We start from the raw sequence: 19,615 nt of genomic DNA on the forward strand, positions 1-19,615 counted from the left end.
TTTGATCTAGCAATACCACTACTAGCTCTGTATCCCAAAGATATCATAAAAATAGGGAAAAGACCTACATGTGCAAAAATATTTATAGCAGCCTTTTACATGGTGGCAAAATATTGGAAATTGAGGAGATGCTCATCATTTGGGGGAATGGCTAAGCAAGTTGTGGTATATGGATGTAATGCAATACTATTGTGCAGTAAGAAATGACAAACAGGTAGATTTCAGAAAAACCTGGAAAGATTTGTAGGAATCGATGCAAAGTGAAATGATCAGAACCAGGAAAACAATGTGCCAGCAACATTATGTGATGATTAACAGTGAATGATCCAGCTCTTCTCAGCAACACAACAACCCAGGACAAGTACAAAGGACTTGTGAAGGAAAATGCTATCCACATCCAGATAAAGAAGTGATAGACTCTGAATGTAGATCAAAGCACACATTTTTCACTTACTTTATTCTTTTTTGTGTTTTTTTCTTTTGATCTGTTTCTTCTTTCATAACTGTGACTAATATGGAAATATTTTTTTCAATGACAGCACATGTATAACCTATATCAAATTGCCTACCATTTTAGGAAGAAAGGAGGGGAGGGAAGAAGGGAGAAAAATTTGGAACCCAAAATATTGTAAAAATGAATGCTAAAAATTGTCTTGGCATGTAATTGGAAAAAAAATAAAATACTATTTTTAAAAAGATAGGTAGAAAGGTGAAGAGGGGAATGGAACAGTATACCACTTTTAAACAGGGGGTTAGGAAATAGCAGGGCATGTCAAAGTGACAGAGAATAATTGAGTTAAGGCCAAAAAGCAGTCCAGTTTGGCTGAAGTATAGAGCAATAGAATAGTAATAAATATTGTTGGGAAGGTAGGGCAGTCAGAGATTACAGAAGGCCCTGAAAGACAGGCAAATACATTTTAAGCTTACTCTGTGGGTAGGTGAAAGTCAGTGAAGACTTCTGTGCTGAGGAATGATATGTCCAAACCTAGGCAAAACTTCTAGACTAAATTATAGTGCTATATATCTGCAGTGGTAAAAGGAGTTTCCATACTAGGAGTCTCTATGCTGTTTACTTCATAGGCTTGGATCACATGCCTGTAATTATAGCCTCTGAGGCCCATGTGGCAAACAAAAACTTAAAGCACTGTGTAGCAGCTAAGCATTACTTTACCTTAGTTATATCACACACTCTCTGGGTTTCTCAGCAAATCTAAACTTTTCTGTCAGCAAAACATGGAAAATTATTTATATTCCTCTTGGGAAATATCTGATGAAAAAAAATACTCAAAAAAATTCTAAAACTATAATTTGAAATTCTTGATCCAAAGCATATATCTGGGGGGAAATAGCTAAATTGGTTATTTATCATGGAATGGCATTTTCTCCTAAAATAGATCCATTTCAAACATTTGACACCATATACTAAATTACATTAAGCAAATAAAACATGGTTGTTAATGCACATGAAGAAAACTATTTTTACTTAATTTGTTGTTGTTCAGTCTTTTCAGTTGTATACAAATCTAAGTAACCCTATTTGGGGTTTTCTTGGCAAAGAGGAACTTGGAGTGGCTTGCCATTTATTTCCCCAGGTCATTTTACAGATGAGGAAACTAAAGCAAACAGGGTTAAGTGACTTGCCCAGGGTCACACAGCTGAGGCCACATTGAACTCAGGTCTTCCTGATTCCAAGTCCAGTGCTCTATCCACTGTGCCACTTAGCTGTCCTTAATTGATGATAATAGCATTTATATCATGCTTAAAGATTTGCAAAGCACTCTACAAATACTACTCGTCTTATATTTGTAATATACACAATACTGTCTTCTGGGTACTCAAAAGAATTTATAGGTTATTTTCCTTTTTCTTTAAAACAAAACAATGGAAATTTCAGTAGAGAGGGTGAGTGGTCAAAAATTCCAGGATCCCTTGATCAAATTAATAATACCTGCTCTTTAAAATGAAATTTTAAAACTTCTTTTGAATTAAAAATTCTAAAACTTCAGATAGTGACATAAGAATTTAGTACTTTAGTTCCATGGAGTTCTAAGAAGGAGGGAGAGAGGGAGACAGAAAAGAAGGAAGGGAGGAAAGAGGGAAGGAAGAGCTTGGTATTGTAAAGGATGATGTCCACGTCTATAGACATTGCTGATTGGGTTCACAGCCTCTCCATGGGTGGGGAACCTACAGCCTTGAGGCCACATATGGCTTCTAGGTCCTCAAGTGCAGCCCTTTGACTGAATCCAAACTACACAGAACGAATCTCCCTAATAAAAGGATTTGTTCTGAAAAACTTGGACTCAGTTGAAAGGTAACACCCAAAGACCTAGAAAGCCACATGTGGCCTTGAGGCCATAGGTTCCCTACCCCTGCTAGACCAAGAACTTTCTTCTTACTCTATTCTTACTTTTGCTTATCTTTAAACTTCAATTTGAATTACTGAACATCCTGACCTTCTTTGTCCCTCAGCCTACTGGCTGACCCCTTCTTGGGTTCAAAAATCTTCAACACTGTCATCACTCACTCCTTCTGACCATTATTTTCTATACCTTGTACTATACCTTGTTTTCTGATTAAAATATTCATTCTTCCTTGTCTTCTTCCTATTATAACATACTCCAGATTGGCAAATGTGTATGTACTAACTTTGATTGAGAGAAAAGAGTAATATGCAGAAGATGATTAAAAATACATATAAAACTACCTGATACAGATTTTTTGGTACCCAGACTACTTAAACTACTCCCTTGTTAAAGTGTCATGGACTATCCTCATGCCCTGTGCTGTTTCTGTTCCCCAAGAACAGACCATATTGGGGCAGCTAGGTGGCGCAGTGAGTAAAGCGCTGGCCCCAGAGTCAGGAGGACCCAAGTTCAGTTCAGGCCACAGACACTTAACACCCACACAAAAAAACTAGCCGTGTAACCTTGGGCAAGTTACTTAACCCCAATTGCCCTCCAAAAGGCAAAACAAAAAAACAGGCCATATTAGAATCTGTTGAAGGAATTAAGTATGTTTAGCCTGGATAAAAGGAAATTTATGTGGAGCATCGTAACTCTCATTAAGTCTCTGAATGGCTGTCATGCTGAAGAGGGATTAGATTAGATTTATTCTGCTTGGCCCAAAAGGTCAGAACTAATAGTCATGGGTGAGACAAAATAGCCCCTAGCCTTAAAACCGGATTGAATGTAAATTCTACTGAATTGGGGGTGGGGGAAAAGGGGAGAGACATTTGTACACAGGTTAGTATATACAAAGTAATAGAAAGTAATTTCAAAAGGGAGAGAGAGCTAATACCTGGGAGAGAAGTGGGAGGGAGAGCAGTATGTTGGAGGTGGTACCTGACCTGTGTATTGAAGGATTCTAAGTGGCAAAAAAGAGAAGGTAAGACATGGAAACATTTGAGATGTGGAGACAGCTTCAACAAAGGCCAGGGGTGTAAAATGGAATGTCAGACAGGAAATGATCTGTACTGTACAATGGGCCAGTCTGACTGGAATATGTGATAAGACCAGAAAATAGGTAGAATCCAGATTTTTAAATTTAAAAATTTAAATTTAAATCTAGGTTTGACATTTGAATGTCACAGCAAAAATCTTATATTTTACCCTTAGAGGCCATATGGAGCCACTGAAGCCTTTTGAGAAGGGGATGGCAAGATCAGATCTATATATTTTTGGAATCAATTTGGCAGTTAATGGAATGGAGTGGAGAAGTACTGAAATTATTTTAGAAGCTTTTTCAATCATCCAAGTGAGACATGATGAGGCCCCGAAGTATGGTCATAGTTGTGTGGGTAAAAAGAAGGGAAGAGATGAAAATAAATTTGTGGTGGTAGAGTCAACAATATTTGGCAACTGCTTGAATGGGAGAGGTGATGTATCAATTAACTGACAAGTATTTACTTAGTACCTACTATGTATCAGGTACTATGCTAGGTTCTTACAATGAATGAAACAATTTCTACCTGCAATAAGCTTGCATTCTAATAGGAGAAACAATATGTGTGTGTATACACACACACATATATAGTCAAAGAGATACAATAGAATATAAATGCATACAAATAGTATCTAAAAAGTGGGTGAATACAAGGTCCTTTGGGGGGAAGGATACTAGAAGTGGAGGGACTCAGGGACACTTTCATGGAAAAGATGATAAAGGTTGTCAACCTGAATCATTGGTAAGATGTCAGTATCCTCAAAAGAAATATGGAACCTATTTAGAAGTTAGGAGGGGTGAGTGGGAGTGTTTTGGAAATTCTGGCATAGAAGTAGAAATAAATGTCCAATAGACAGTTGGTAATGTAGAAATGGAATGGAGTGGAGAAATACTGAAATTATTTAAGAAATAATTAGAAGTAAATATCAATAATAAGAAGTAAATAGATATAAATGTATATATGTGCATACACACACATACAGAGGACATAAAGGCAGAAAAGGGCCCAGGAAAGAGTCATGTCAAGATCATATTTAATTCAACAAATATGTATGAAGTACCTACCATGCAGAGCAGTCCTAGGGACTTCAGGGATTCTTGATGTTCTCTTAAATATGCTCTTTGCCTTCCTTATCTACAGAATAACAGCAGCTAACATATACATACACACACATATATATACACCATCACACGTATGCATATAAACATATATGTCTATATGTATATATGTGCCAAACACACATATGTATTTAAGGTTTTCCAAGTGCTTTACATATATTATTTCATTTGAAATAATGTGAAATAGGTGCTATTTTTTTTTTTGCAGGGGGAAGACAGGGCAGTTGGGGTTAAGTGACTTGCCCAAGGTCACACGGCTAGTAAGCATTAAGTGTCTGAGGCCGAAATTGAACTCAGGTCCTCCTGACCCCAGAGCCAGTGCTCTATTCATGGCACCACCTAGCTGCCCCCATAGGTGCTATTATTATGCCCATTTTGTTGTTGCTGTTCAGTCATTTCAGTCATATCTGACTTGGCAAAGATTCTAGAGTAGTTTGCCATTTTCTTCTCCAGCTCATTTTACAGATGAGGAAACTGAGGCAAACAGAGTTAAGTGACTTGCCCAGGGTCACACAGTAAGTGTCTGTGGCCACATTTGAGCTCAGGTCTTCCTGACTCCAGGCCCAGTTGCGCTATCCACTGCCACCTAGCTGTGCTTAAGCACATTTTTCAGACACAGAAACATCTCCAGAAAGTTTAAGTGACTTGGTCAAAAGTCACAGAACTCATTAGTGGAAGAACTGAATCTAGAACCCAGGACCTCTTTCTACCATTACCTGGCTCTCAAATCAATTGAGTCACCTTGTAATAGAACAGAGAACTCATTAGGAGGGACTCCTCCTCACTTAAGTCAACTAACAGTCCATATACTTTTTTAAATGGCCCTAAATGGCTCTCTGGACTTTGCTCAGGGCTATCAGGACCTTTGGGAAATAGGTCTAATTTCTGGAGATGGAACACAAAGCCATTACAAATATACCATCATTCTATTTGGGGTAATGAGAGAAAAGTTTGGCAAGTTTACCCCTAATGAATAATCAATGTAACATGCAACCCCTCAAACTAAATTCAATAATCATTTATTAGGGGCCTACCACAAAGGTACTAAATTAAACTAATATGTGATATATACATGCCATAACACTTAAGTTATATGTAAATTTGTAGCAAAAAATATACTTGTTATATGTTCATTGTTCAGCAGAACACATTATAATAAGCATGTAATATAAACACATAAATTGGGGTCCTCTTTGCTCCTCCCACTTGGAGAATGTGCCTAATACAACTCCTAAAAATGTTTCAAAATGATTCATTAAAATTTCCCCATCTCTTTCTTTCCTAATCCTGCTCCCAATGAAGGTATTAACCAACAGCCAAAAAGCTCAAGGGCAGAAGAACAGAAGCTAGGAACAAAGACAAAACATCCCCAGAATACTCAAGACTGGTTTGACCTTTTATATGGCACATACCATAAAAGATCACCCTTAGATGCAAAGAGCATTCCTTTGAGCCAGAAGTCTAGTGCAGAACGTGACCAGTAACATGTTCTGCCAATAACAAGCATTCACCTTGTCTGTAAGTCACTTAAAGTCTGAGCCTCACTTCTCTTGTCTATAAAATTCTGGAGTTGGACTAGATGAGGCAGATTTTTAACCAGGGTTCTGTGAATTTAAAACAATTTTTTGGATAATTATTTCAATATAACTGGTTTCCTTTGTAGTTCTTACCTTATTTTATGCATCATAATCCTGTATCTTATAATATACATTTTAAATGCATATATTTCATCTTTCATAATGGAAGAGGACCAAAATGTCATTACTATGTCAAGGTCAATGTACAGTGTGTCAGACTGAGGCCAATCAAAGGAATACAAGCTTGGAAGGTTCTCCCACAGGTAAGGCACAAATAGTCAGTATGAACATCTGGGAAGGAGATGCCTCTAAATTTTCACATCTTTTCTTTTGAGCTACTGCAATTCTGTTTTGCTCACAGAGCATAGCACCTTCCTTGATGCTGACATGCCATGCTGGGCAGTCGCGTGCCAGCCTCTCTCATGTCTCACAATGGATACCAAAGTTCTTCAGCGAGACCTTGGGAGTGTCCTTGGATGAAGGAATCCATAGGTTTCACCAGACTGCCAAATGGGCCTTGTAGCACAAAGAAGGTTAATCCCTGAATAAGTGATTTCTAAGATCCCTACTGGTAGCTCATATACAAAGTGGTTTTGAATGGCTTTAAATCAGAATTTCTTAATCCTCTTGTGTCACAAACCCCTTTGGAAGTCTGGTGAGGACTCCTCACAATAAGATTTTTAAATACATCAAATAAGATACACAGGATTATAAAAGAAAACATATTAAAGTACAGTTATTGAAATGTGTTCTGTTTTTCAAAAAAAATATTTTCATGGACCTCAGGTTAAGAAAACTGTTAAATTGCTCTCCACTGGGCAGTACTCCTGTGTTTGGCAGGTTGGCTACATGGAAGGGAATGAAAAACAATGAAAAGGACCATGGACTTTAAATCTGGCACAGTTCTTATGATCAAGTCCAGCTCTCTTTTCAAATATGAGGAAACTGAGGTTAATTAATGGGTCCAGATATGTACTAACATCAAGTAGTTAAAATAAGATTTGAACTCATGCACAGACTCATAATAACTTGCTCTTCTCACTAAACCTTGCTACATACACTATGCTCCTACTGTCACCAAGTCACAGACTATTGGAGCTAAAGTGAACTTTTAGAGATCATGTGATACAATCTTCTTACATTAAAGATGAGAAAATTAAGGGCAAGCGAGTTGTCCAAGGTCACAGTGTCAGAGGTGATTCCAAAATCTGTAAACTTCCCAACTCCTCTACAGTGGTTTAGGAAGCATCTTCACTAACAAAATCCTATATTTACTGAAAATCCAGTATAAAAGATAAACACACCTCTCTGATTAAAAAAAAGTATTAACTTTAGGAAACAAAATACAAAGAAAAAGAAAACATACAATATTCTAGAGGTCAATGGTAGACAAAGGAGATCCAACATCTTTTGCCTACAACCAGCAAATACCACAGGGGTAATGATTATCTCTACAAATAAGCAGCCATTTTATATGGTTATGTAAAACACACTTTTGAAATAACCTAATACTTTTTTTCTTTGAAAATTAGACAGAGATGCACTCTTTTTTTTTTTTGGAGGAGGAAAGGAAACTAGATTATGATTTCATAGACATAGGGGAATCCCAATGAGGACATTTTCTCTAACAATGAAGCTTGGCCCCTGCTTTGCAATTAATAACAATAACAACAATAAGTAACATTTATATGAGCTTTAAGATTTACAAAGTCCTTATCTCATTTCATCTTCACAACAACTCTATGAGGTAGTTGCTATTATCCTTGTTTTACAGGTAAGGAAACTGAGGTTGAAAGGTTAAGACTTGCCCAAGGTCATACAGGTAGCAAATGTCTGAGGCAAGATTGGAACTCAGATCTTTCTGACTCTAAGTCTAACACTCTCCAAAGTACCACCTAGCCTGCCTCTAATAGAGGGCCTCAGGTGGAGGCAGAGAGGTTAAGGGATATGCCAAGGGTTTCCCAGTCAGTATTTGTCAGAGGCAGAACTTGAATCCAAGTTCTCTGGATACTGAGGTTGTTCTGTCTACACTGGCTCTTCTTACATGTCATGCATCATGCATGACAACCCTTAAAACGGAAAGCCACCACAAGAAAGATCTGCCTGGTACAGAACTAAATGGAATTAAAACAGTTGTATTCTTAGGACATGTGCTACCTCCAAACCTCCCCTACCTCCATCACCAACTTCAGGACACTCAGTGGATTTCAAGGAGAGAAAACAATTTGCCTGAGATCACACATCTAGCAAATGTCTGAGGCAAGATTGGAACTCAGGTCTTTCTGACTCCAAATCTAATACTCTACCCACTGCACCACCCAACCTGCATCTAATAGACACAGAGGATCTCAGGCTGGAGGCAAAGAGAAGGAAAGGAATTTGCCCAGGGTCTCCCACTGAGTATCTGTCAAAGGCAACACTTGAATACAGATCTCCCCTCCCACTATAAGATATATTCTCAAAGTTCTGATTAAACCCCCTACATGATTAATTTCTTAAAAGCCAGCAAGGAAAAATGAACGGAATGCCATTGGGTTATTTATCACAGCCCTCCTTTCCTATGGAATAACTGTACCAAAAGTGGTCCTCTGCTCCATCTCCGAACACCTCTCAAATGGAGGCCACATCCCTGTAAGCATGACTGCTCCTCCTCGTCCCAACAGTTGGTACTTCGTTCTTCACTAGCCACCCTACAAACTCCTCCCCCGCCCCCTTCCCCCCCCCCCCTCCCCCGCGAAGACCAAGGCCTGGGGAAGGTGAGGGTGTCTCAGGCCCTAAAGAAAACTATGTAGGTGTCCCCTGAGGACACACCCCGGACCATGCCACTGTTGTGACCCTCTCTCCTGGCTCCCAGGAAGGAAGCCCGGGAAAAAAAAACCCTAGCTGCAGGCCAAGACTGAAAGAGATGCTAAAAGGAGGCTGCATCTTTCCCTTTCTCCTCTTCTTCCTCCCTGGAGGCCAGGCCTCCCCTTCACCTGGCCAGCGGTGCTGAGGTGGGGAGGAGGAAGGTTGGCCAAGAGGGTGCAGCAGGTAACGCAGCTTCGTAGGGGGAGGGGACGGGAAAGGGCTACGTGAGCAGCTGGAGTAAGAAAAGCCAGCACCAGGGGACTTGGCAATGGGCAAATGAAGCCGCCCGCTCCTCCTCCCGCCTGGTCCCTGCAGAGGGATGCTCCGCGTCCTCTTCCCGGGGGGCACCGGCCGGCAGCAGCAGGAGGGGGCGGGGCGAGAAACCCCCAGGAGGCTTCACCGGCAGCCCCCGACACTGCCTATCTTCCCCCCGGCTCCGACCCGGCCCGGGGCTTTCTTTACCTGCACACGGTGATCAGGTTCCTTCTCTCCACTGCAGCATTGCGGGCGTTCAGGCTCTTCTTGGAGCTGCTGCTGCTACCGCCACGGTTCACGCTCAGCCCCCCCAGGCTCAGAGAAGCCATCGCCGCTGCTCCCCCGCGCCCCCTTTGTCTCGTGCAGCCTCCTCCCCGTCCCTCACCCCCAGTGCTCCCGGGCCGGGCTCGGCTAGCAAGGGGCGCGCGGGCTGGGGGAAGAGGTAGGAAGAGGTGCGAGGCTTCGGGGGAGGGAGGCCGGTGTCTGGAAGAGGCGGGGGCCGAGCCGGCCTCGGGGCTGCAGCCTCCTCTGCCACGGCCACTGCCAACGCCTCGCAACGCTACGCCCCCTCCTCCACACACGCACCACCCCCGCCCTCGAGCGCGCCCCACAGACCCGAGGGGCTAGCGGCCCGACAGGTCTGCTCCCCAGCTCGTGGCCGGACCCCGGTAGCCCGCAGGTTCTCACGCACACATGAGCATTTCTCTCCCTCTCCTTTCCTCCTCTCCTCCCTCTCCTCTTTCTCCTCTTCTTCCTCTCCCTCTCCTCCACCTCCTCCTTGCTCTGCTGGGCCCCGTGGATGCGAGCCTGGGCGCAGCAGAGGGAACCGCTCACACGCTCACCGTTTCACACACCCCACACCGCCCCCTCTTTCCTTCTCTCCTCCCTTCAACCACCCACCCGAGCATCCATCCATCCATCCATCCAATCCGCCCCTTTAGCCAATCAGAAGGCCCAGAAGGCGGGGCTCGCCTCCCGGACTTTTAATCAGGCGTGTTCGGAGCTACTCTGGCTCTCTCGTAGCTGTCAAAGCTCAGTGCTCTAGCCCAGCTGGCCCTGCCCTAGAATCTGGGAGCAAAAAGAGAAGAGAGAGAAGGATGGCAGACCTAGGCTTCTGTTGTGCTTGGAAATCCTAGACTTCGGCCTTGGGCCAGCTGCCTGGGAAGGAGCCAACCTGGAGCAAAACCACTGTAGTTACTGAATGATTGGGGGAGGCTGGTCAGGGTATATGGCTAAAGAGAACAATGCCCCAGAGGGCCGGCTCTATTAGCAGCTCTTTTTCTGGGGTCTTTTGATGGCTGCAGATACTGGGGAAACAAACCCAACAAGCATTTACTGAAAGCCATCATCATCACCATCACCATCATCCTTTACATAGTTCTCCCTGGCTCTGGGAGTCAGAGAACCTTGGGAGTGACCTTGGAGAAATTCCCTAGCCCTCGGTATGTTCATCTGTAGAATGAAGAGGACTGGATTACATAGCCTCTGATGACCCTTTCAGCATTTATATCAGGTGCTAGGCTAGTCCTGGAGATAGAAGCTGGGTGGCACATATGCCATCTCCTGCCCTCATGTAGATCCTGGTCTAAGAAAAGGGGTACGACTCAAACTCAGATACCTTTAACAGGCAATATTATATAGGTAGTGAAGGCATTAAACAAGACATCCCAACAAAAAGGGTAGAGAGCTGACCTAAGAGCAAGGAAACTCTGCATTTCAAATTCTCTCTTCCATATACTGGCAAATCATTTGCCCTCTCAGTACAAGTAATAGTCTGTGACTACAAATTGTAGACAGGGTGCCAAGTTGCATTGGTAGAGGTCAGTACAGGGATGAAATCATAGGTTAAAAAAAGTATACTACAGAATTGAAAAACAAAGGACAGGAAACTAGAAGAATCCCAGGATTTGGCACCAAAAGGTTTTCTTTTTACCTCTTCTACTCATTAACTGTGTGACCTTGAGCAATAATGAATTTAATTTCTCTAGGCCTCATTTTCCTCATCTGTAAAATGAGAGAATTGTACTAGATCAGGGGTTCTTAACCTTTTTGTATGTCATGGACTCGCTTAGCCGGTTAATGAAACCCAAGGATCCCTTTTCAGCTAGTTGGTGAATCTCTAGCCTTTTCAGCAGTGGATAGACCTGGACCTGGAGTAAGGAAAACCCTCAGTTTCAGACACTAGCTTTGGGATTCTGGGCAAGTCATTTAATCTCTGGTTGCCAGCGTTTCTTCATCAGTAACATTAGGATAATAATAGCACTAACCTCTCAGGGTTGTTGTGAGGATAAGATGAGAAAATATTTATAAATATTTATTTATATTTATAAAGTATTTGCAAATCTTAAAGTGATTTATATTTATATAGCTACAACAAATGCTAACTTTTATTATTCTCAGAAGAACATTTTTAAAGTCATAAAATAGGTAAGATTACAAAGTATATTAATTACATTGTAATTTTTTTCCATCTAAGTTCTATAAACTGACCACTTGGGAGTCTATTACTTAAGGGAGTTCCAGCTCAAGAACCCCTGAAATGAACTCCAAGTTTCCCTACAGCTATAAATTATGTGCTCCTCTTATCAAGTTATTCTGGCAGAGATTTAAAGGATACTTTGGAGGGAAGCAGCAGCAGAAAAATACATAAATAGGTCTTTGCCATAGTCCCAGGTTGGTGATGATAGAGACCTACACTAAGGCTGTAGGAGAGAAGGAAAAGAAAATGCAAGAGAAGCTAAAGAGGTATTTATACATGTGTGTGCATATGTGTATGTGTGTAATATATGTGTATACATATATGTACATAAAATTTCTCCCAAGAAGATTTAGCATCCTATAAAAGGAAGCATCAAAAATAGGCTTCAAGTTTTGAATATGGGAGTTTGAGTGAATGATGCACTAGAGAGTCTAACATGAATCCTGAGAGGTGGTTCAAGCACTATTTTTATAAATTTATATAAATTTTTATAAATTAAAACTACAACAAAATGAGCTTGGAGTGACAGTGTGCTGTGGTAGACAGAGTGAGGAGTGTGGAGTTCGAGGACCAGTGCTCTCTCCCATTTGCCTTAGATTTAGCCTCAATCTAATCCCATCTCTCCCCTTGACCATCTCCAAGACTTCCAGAGACATCTACATGTCCTGGACTATTGGACATTATTTTAATTGATGCTCTCTCTACAGAAGCAACTCTCGATACCTCCACATTTCTGTCAGTGTTTCAATATGAGAATCTGTAACCACAAACACTTTAGCATCTGGTAGCCAGTATCTCCAAAACTAGCTATCCAGCGAGTCTAATAAGCATATATTAAAGGCTTACTATGTGCCTGGCACTGAGTCAAGGGCTGGAAAAACAAAGAGAGGCAAAACAAAGCAAGACAAACAATACCCCCTCCCCTCCAAAAAACTCATGGTGTCTGTTTTCAAGGCATCCCATTCTAATGGGGGAGACAACATACATATAAAATATGGAGTGAATGGAAGCTAATCTCACAGGGAAAGCATTAGCAAGAAGATCACAGCTGCTTGTTCCATCCCTGGCATCAAATTGTTTTTGAGTCATTTCAGTTGGATCCAATTTTTCATGACTCCATTTGGAATTTTCTTGGCATTGGCAAGGGAGTGATTTGCCATTTCCTTCTCCAGCTCATTTTACAGATGAGGAAGCTGAGGCAAACAGGGGTAAGCCTTTCCAGCAGAGTAGAACTTGCCCAAGCTTTCACTGATGATATAGGCTTTGAGAACAAAGGGTCACCTCCACATCACGAGGCATTGGGATGGGACATTATTGGGGAATTTTTCATTAATCATTTCATACTATAATCCTTATTATCAAAGTTTTATGACTGCTAGGTGATTTCTACTTCTGGTTATAAATTTTCTGACAAGGGAGTGAGTCACCAAAATAATCTTAACCATGTCTCTTAATAAAGGTATAGTTATAATTCTAGAGTTACCTCTATGCCAGGGGTTGGCAGGGGATCTGTGCATAGATTTCAGGGGCACATATGAATTTGGATGGGAACAAATTGCATCTCTATTAATTATCTGCTTATTTTATTAATTATGTCTTCATTTGTTTATTGTTACATCTTTCTTAACCCCTGTTGCCTTCAGTTTCTTCATCTGGAAAACTGAGATAATGATAGCTTCTACCTCCCAGGGTTGTTGTAAAAATAAAATTAGATAATATTTGTAAAGTACTTTGCAAACCTTAAAGTTCTATATGTTAGCTATTCTTATAATGATGGTTTTAAATGCATAAAACAAAATAGGTATGGTTGCAAATGCAATCATATTGTAATAATGATGTAATTTTTTTTCTTTAAACAAATTTCAGCATTTCCTTCAATTACTTAAGAATATGATTCTGAGAAGGGGTCCATAGTTTTCACCAGACTAGCAAAGAAACAAGGAAAAAAAGAAAGTTAAGAATCTCTACTCTATGACTTTTCCCCCAAAATTTATCAATAAAAAATCTATTGGTTTTTGCAAATTGAAATCAATTGTGATGAAATAATTTGAAATCCTAAGGGTTTTTTCCCCATTAACTTTTTTTTTTTTTTAAAGCAATTGGGGTTAAGTAACTTGCTCAAGGTTACACGGCCAGTTATTATTTCTGGGTGTGGTGCTGAGTATCTGAGCCCGGATTTGATCCAGGTCATCCCGACACTGGAGCTGATGCTCTTACTCACTGAGCCACCTGGCCGCCCCCCCATTAACTTTTCATTTGTATCCTATACAATGACAGAAAGTATGGTCTAAGCAAAAGAAAGTTAACATCAGAGTTCAAGTACTCCCACCAACACATTATGTGTTTGTACACATTACATTACAATACACATTCTGTATTCAGTCATTTTAGTTGTGTCTGACTCTCCATGACCCCATTTGGGGTTTTCTTGGCAAAGATGCTGGAATTGTCTGCCATTTCCTTCTCCAGCTCATTTTACAGATGAGGAAACTGAGGCAAACAGGGTTAAGTGACATACCCAGGATCACACAGCTAGTAGTGTCTGAGGTCAGTTTTGAATTCAGGTCTTTCTGACTCCAAACCTGGTGCTCTGTCCATTTCACCACCCAGCTGCCCCCCAGACTTATTAAGTGACCATGGGGAAATCACTACTTCTCAGGGCTCTAAGCAGTTCTCTAAGACTATTAGGTTGCAGCAAAAGTGCTGATCCACATTGGTAAAAGGAAATCCCTCATGTGGGAAACATAAATATTTCAATGAAATATCACATGAATATAAATTATTAATAATCATAGTTAACATTTTTATAACACCTACTATGTAACAGGCACTATGCTAAAAGTTTGTAAATGTTATCAAATATTATCTCATTTGATCCTTTGTAACAATCTTTGAGGTAGGTGCTATTATTATCCCTGTTTTATAACTGAAGAAATGAAGGCAAATTTAGGTTCAATGACCTGCCTGAGGTAACACAGCTAGGACATATTTGAGGCCAGACCTGAATTTGGATCTTCCTGATTCTAGCCCAGTTGTCTAGCTACTACACTGGCTAGCTCCCTGTTGGTACATTTATGACATATAAGGGTATTTGCCCATAAAGATTTTCCATTCACTTAGCAATTTTGCTTCTGGAGATGAGGCTTTCTCTATTAGAAGCTACAGTCTGGCAATTGCTTTTCCCTGTTCTTGCCTCTCAAATGGTTTGATTTCAGATACAACAAAGAATGAATGGTAAAAAGAATATGGACTGATACTCTGGCTGGCCTGGCAATCTCAACAGAACTATTATTGTCATTAGCAATAGCAGTAGTGAAAGGAAATATAAAGCAGTATTTGAATTTGTCTTCCTAATTCTGAGCTCAGCCCTTGAAGCACCATGCCACCTAGCTGATATTTTAGTAAGAGCAATATGATTGAATATTCTCTATAATTTTTTTTAAAAATCTTTATCCAAAATTTTGTGAAATGGCAAGTCAATGAACTGGTTCTAAATTCTATTGATTTTGACACTTGATTTAAATGGCTTTCATAGCTGAAAATGAGACTTCACAAAGATATATAAAGCCTAATGAAAGCAATGATCATTGACTGCTCTCACTAAATCATGATACAAATTTGTCAATCCCACCTATCAGTTATGCTAAGGTCATTGTTGAAATTTGGCTAGTAAACTTCCATCTTCCTTATGTTGATTCATTATTCTTGCAAATTAATCAGAAGATGTTGAATTTTTGTACTTTTAACATATTCAGAACCCATTGGATATCTCAATTTGGAAATTTTTAAATCAGGTTTTAAGATTCTAATTCCAAGTTTTTAAAAGTGTACTAACATAAGAATTTTTATGGATGACCTAGATAGTTTTTTTTTTTAGCAAGAAAAGCTAGAAGCTTTTAAAATGCCTTGTTAATCAGGATTATTTCATACTCTTTTTAGTTAATATCAACAGTCATAAGGTACACTTAGAAAGAGATTCATTGTTAACAATAGATGATATCATCCTGTTTCAATGATAATTTTAATTTTTTGACTGATCTCTTGTCAGATTCAATTAGATCATCCTTATTTTTACTTTATAATGTGCTTTATTAAGAAGTACTAGGAAAAGCATGTCAACTCTGCCAATTTCTTGTTTGCATGTGCTCAAATTAATAAAATTTCCTTTAATCAGTAGTTTTATTACAGGAATATTTTTAAGCCAACTGTTCATTTTGTTAGTATTAGTTTAGTTAAAATCACCTAAAATAGGGGCGGCCAGGTAGCACAGCGAGTAAGAGCACCAGCTCCAGTGTTGAGAAGACCTGGAGATCGAATCCTGGGCTCAGACACTTAACACCCACCCAGAAACATCTGGCTGTGTAACCTTGAGCAAGTTACTTAACCCCAATTGCTTAGGGGCGGCCAGGTGGCTCCAGTGTCGGGATGATATGGATCAAATCCGGGCTCAGATACTCAGCACCACACCCAGAAATAACTGGAGGTGTAACCTTAAGCAAGTTACTTAACCCCAATTGCTTAAAAAATAAAAAAATAAAATCACCTAAAATAATCCCCAAATCTACTTAACCAGGCACACATAAACTGCAATATGTCACAATATGCTTGAAGTAAATGAATGAGGAAGCCACTGTCAACCCTTTGACACAAAGGAGCTCCACTTCTTACTTTAGGCTCAATTAATTATTTTTAGATAAAAATAAATGTAACTAGAAGTTTTAATATTTCCTTTCCACATCCCCAATGGACAACGGTCCATTGCACAATCCACTTTGGAGACTATTTTTCTAGGGTGACATTCCTAAACTAATGGAACTTTAAAGATGGTGAACAAGTTGCTAGAAGTCTTGAGACTGTACTTGGAGAAGACCTAGAATGAAGTACTAGAATTGTTTTTAAATATTTTGAAGGATGGCTACATAGAAGGTAGATTATGCTTGTTCTGCGTGGCCTCAGAGGGCAGTAGTACCAGAAGCAATAGATGGAAGGATGTCTCAAAGAATCATTGTCATGAAAATTTCCTAACAATGGCAGCTATCCAAATATGGAATGGGCTGCCTAAGCAGGCAGTGGGCTCTCTCACACTAATGGTATTCAAATGAAGACTGGGGAGGGGAGTAGACCAGGGATGTCATAGAGGGGATTCTTGTTCAAGTACCAGTTGGACTAAATGATAGCGTCTGAGATCTCTACCAACCATGAGTCTCTATGAATTCTGTATTTTTGCAGACCTCCCATCTTCCACATGACATCAATGAGTGATAATGTCAGGTAGTAGATAGAAAGTAGGCTTTGGAACTGGAAGACCTACATTCAAGCCCCACTTCTGACAAATACTAGCAAAACATCTCCCTGGGCAAATAGAAAACTGAATAGCTCCATGATCTAAGCAACTGTCTGAGATAGTGTTTCTTAACCTTCTTTGTATCATGGACCCCTGTGGCACTGTAGTGAAGGTGATGTAGGCCTTCTCAGAATAATGGTTTTAAATGCATAAAGATAAAATAAATAGGACTATAAATAATGAAATGTTATGATGAAATACAGTTATATGTAATGATGACTATAATGAAATTACAGTTATCACAATTTCTTTTTAAAAGTTCCTGGACCCCAGTTTAAAACCTTTTCTCAAAGCCTACAAGTTACTGATGCTGACCTGCATTGGTAGAAAGGGTTTCTTTATCTGGAAGTTCCCTACATCAATAAAATCACAGGTCCAATTCCTATTCTATCATCAAACATATCTACCTTGTCTTTAATAATTCCTTTTATTTGTTTAATGAGATAGGTAGTGTGGTGTAGCGAATAATGAATAATGGCTTTGGAATCAAGAAGATCTCAGTTCAAATCCTGCTTCTGACACATGACCCTGGGCAAATCACTTAACTTCACAGTGCTTTAGGCAACTGTCTAATAACTGTAAATTGCAGATGAAGTGGTAATCTGCCCTGGTGGAGAGTTTCTTCATCTGGGAATTCCTTATATTATTGAAGTCACAGGTCTAATCCTAATCCCTATAAAAGAAGTTTGAGGAAAATCTGAAGCTAGCCAAATTTTCTCCCCATATTTACATTTATGGGTGCTGTTAATATATTTCAATCTCATATGTGTTCTGTAGTCACAAAAGTTTGGGAAATAGGGTTCTAGCAAGAGTTTTCTTTAAGTACAGCATGTTATTCACTTGCCACACGAGGGCATCATATAATTGGAAAATTTGTACATTGGCCATTCAATAATTCCAAGGTTTTTTTTTTCCAGATGTGAAGTTTTTTTTTAACAAATACAATATTTTTATAATTACTAGTGCTGTAAAATTACATAGTTATATAGCCTTTGTTATGCTCTATGGGATTTTTTTTAAGCAGTTGGGGTTAAGTAACTTGCTCAAGGTTACACAGCCAGTTATTTCTGGGTGTGGTGCCAAGTATCTGAGCCGGGGATTTGATCCCCAAGTCATCCTGACACTGGGGCTGGTGCTCTTACTTGCTATGCTATCTGGCCGCTCCATCTATGGGATTAAAAAAAAATTTCAATTATTCTAGTTAATTTCTATAAGGATTCATACAGATATAGAAGCAGAGAAATACAATAAAATCATTTTAAAAGGCTATTTAAAATTTTATCAGCATAGCTTCTGTCTGACTGAATGAGTAGATACCTTCTTCACCCAAAAAAAGAACAATCTTTCTTAGTAGTTGTAAAATGAAGAGAAAATCAAAATATCATAAAATATGGACGCTCCCTAGCCAAAGGTCACTTATAAACCTTTAGCTTCTTTCTTTATGTTTACATAGAACCTGAAGGAGATGTGAGGAAACTTGTACTCACTAAAGGGCATTCATGTACTGTAAAATTACCCAAGAACTAAGTATGAGTGAAAAAACAATCTTACTGGTGATAGTAATGTAAGGAACAGTATTCCAAGACTTGGTCTAATGCAAGACTCAGTCTGTGGGGCTTGAGATTCAATTTTCAACTTGAACTAGATGAGTAAGAGGTCAGATGGTTGGACTCCATAGAGTTAGAAAAAAAAAAAAGAGAGAATGATTAAACTTTAATTTATTATGTTGTCCAAAGGATATGGGATGAAGAAAGGACCATAGTTATCAAAATCTCCAGGATGCCAATCTGAAGAAGGTGGGAGGAAAAAACCCGGCAGCTGTGGGGTTAGGTCTCTGAAAGCGCAAGGAAGCGAAGTAGGCAAAAGGGAACATAGAAAGACTTTTTCAAGATAGGTTCTAAAGGGCAGAAACATTATAGTGAAGTCACTTTGAGCCTTATATGTGAACATGCCATTTTTTCTCCCTTCAACATGAATTACATTTGTCTAGCCTTATGGCCAAGTGGTTATTTATAATCCTAAATTGTCATTAATGTTTAACCAAATCCTAGCTCTTGGACGTAGTGTCCTAGGTAAGTAATCCTCCATAAAACTGCCAATGATATTGCTAAAGCACTGGTCTGACCACTGTACTCTCCTGCTTAATAGACTTACCCACCTACTGAGTAGGCTCTACTCCCCTGATCCCTACACTCCCCTCTAGTGACACCCTATTCCCCCTAGGATCCAATTCAAACTCAGATCTTGATGGTATCTGAGCAGTAATCACCAGAATAACTTCATAAGAATTTGAAATAAAGGTTTCTTTCCCCATGGATTCCTAAAGGCTTTTTAAAGAAAATTGTTTGGATTTTTAGCAATTTCCTTTTAATCATTAAAGGTACTAAGCATTTTTACTAATTATTCCTGACTGTCCTTTAGACACAAAAGAATTGTCTAATCTCTAAATCAAGTTCTTTAGAGAAGAAGGTTACCTCATTCCATGGCACCTGAGAAGTGTAATTTGAAAGTTACTCAGACAAAAAGCATTTATTGGCAGTTTAGTGTGTGCTC

At 39.6% G+C, this 19,615-nt stretch overlaps 1 protein-coding gene across 1 annotated transcript in view; it reads right to left on the minus strand.

Moving 5' to 3' along the window:
• RUNDC3B (RUN domain containing 3B) overlaps window positions 1-10,075 on the minus strand; it is a 123,358-nt gene extending 113,283 nt beyond the window's left edge. Inside the window, exon 1 of the mRNA XM_069086225.1 lies at window positions 9,447-10,075. Within this exon, the coding sequence (XP_068942326.1) occupies window positions 9,447-9,568 (122 nt within the window). The 5' untranslated portion in view covers window positions 9,569-10,075. The remainder of the gene's footprint in view (window positions 1-9,446) is intronic.
• Window positions 10,076-19,615: the final 9,540 nt, after the last annotated feature.

Source organism: Petaurus breviceps, unplaced genomic scaffold (genome assembly GCF_028583685.1).
Source record: "Petaurus breviceps papuanus isolate PSGF00001 unplaced genomic scaffold, PetGlider_PUasm1.0 178, whole genome shotgun sequence".
Classification (NCBI taxonomy): domain Eukaryota; kingdom Metazoa; phylum Chordata; class Mammalia; order Diprotodontia; family Petauridae; genus Petaurus; species Petaurus breviceps.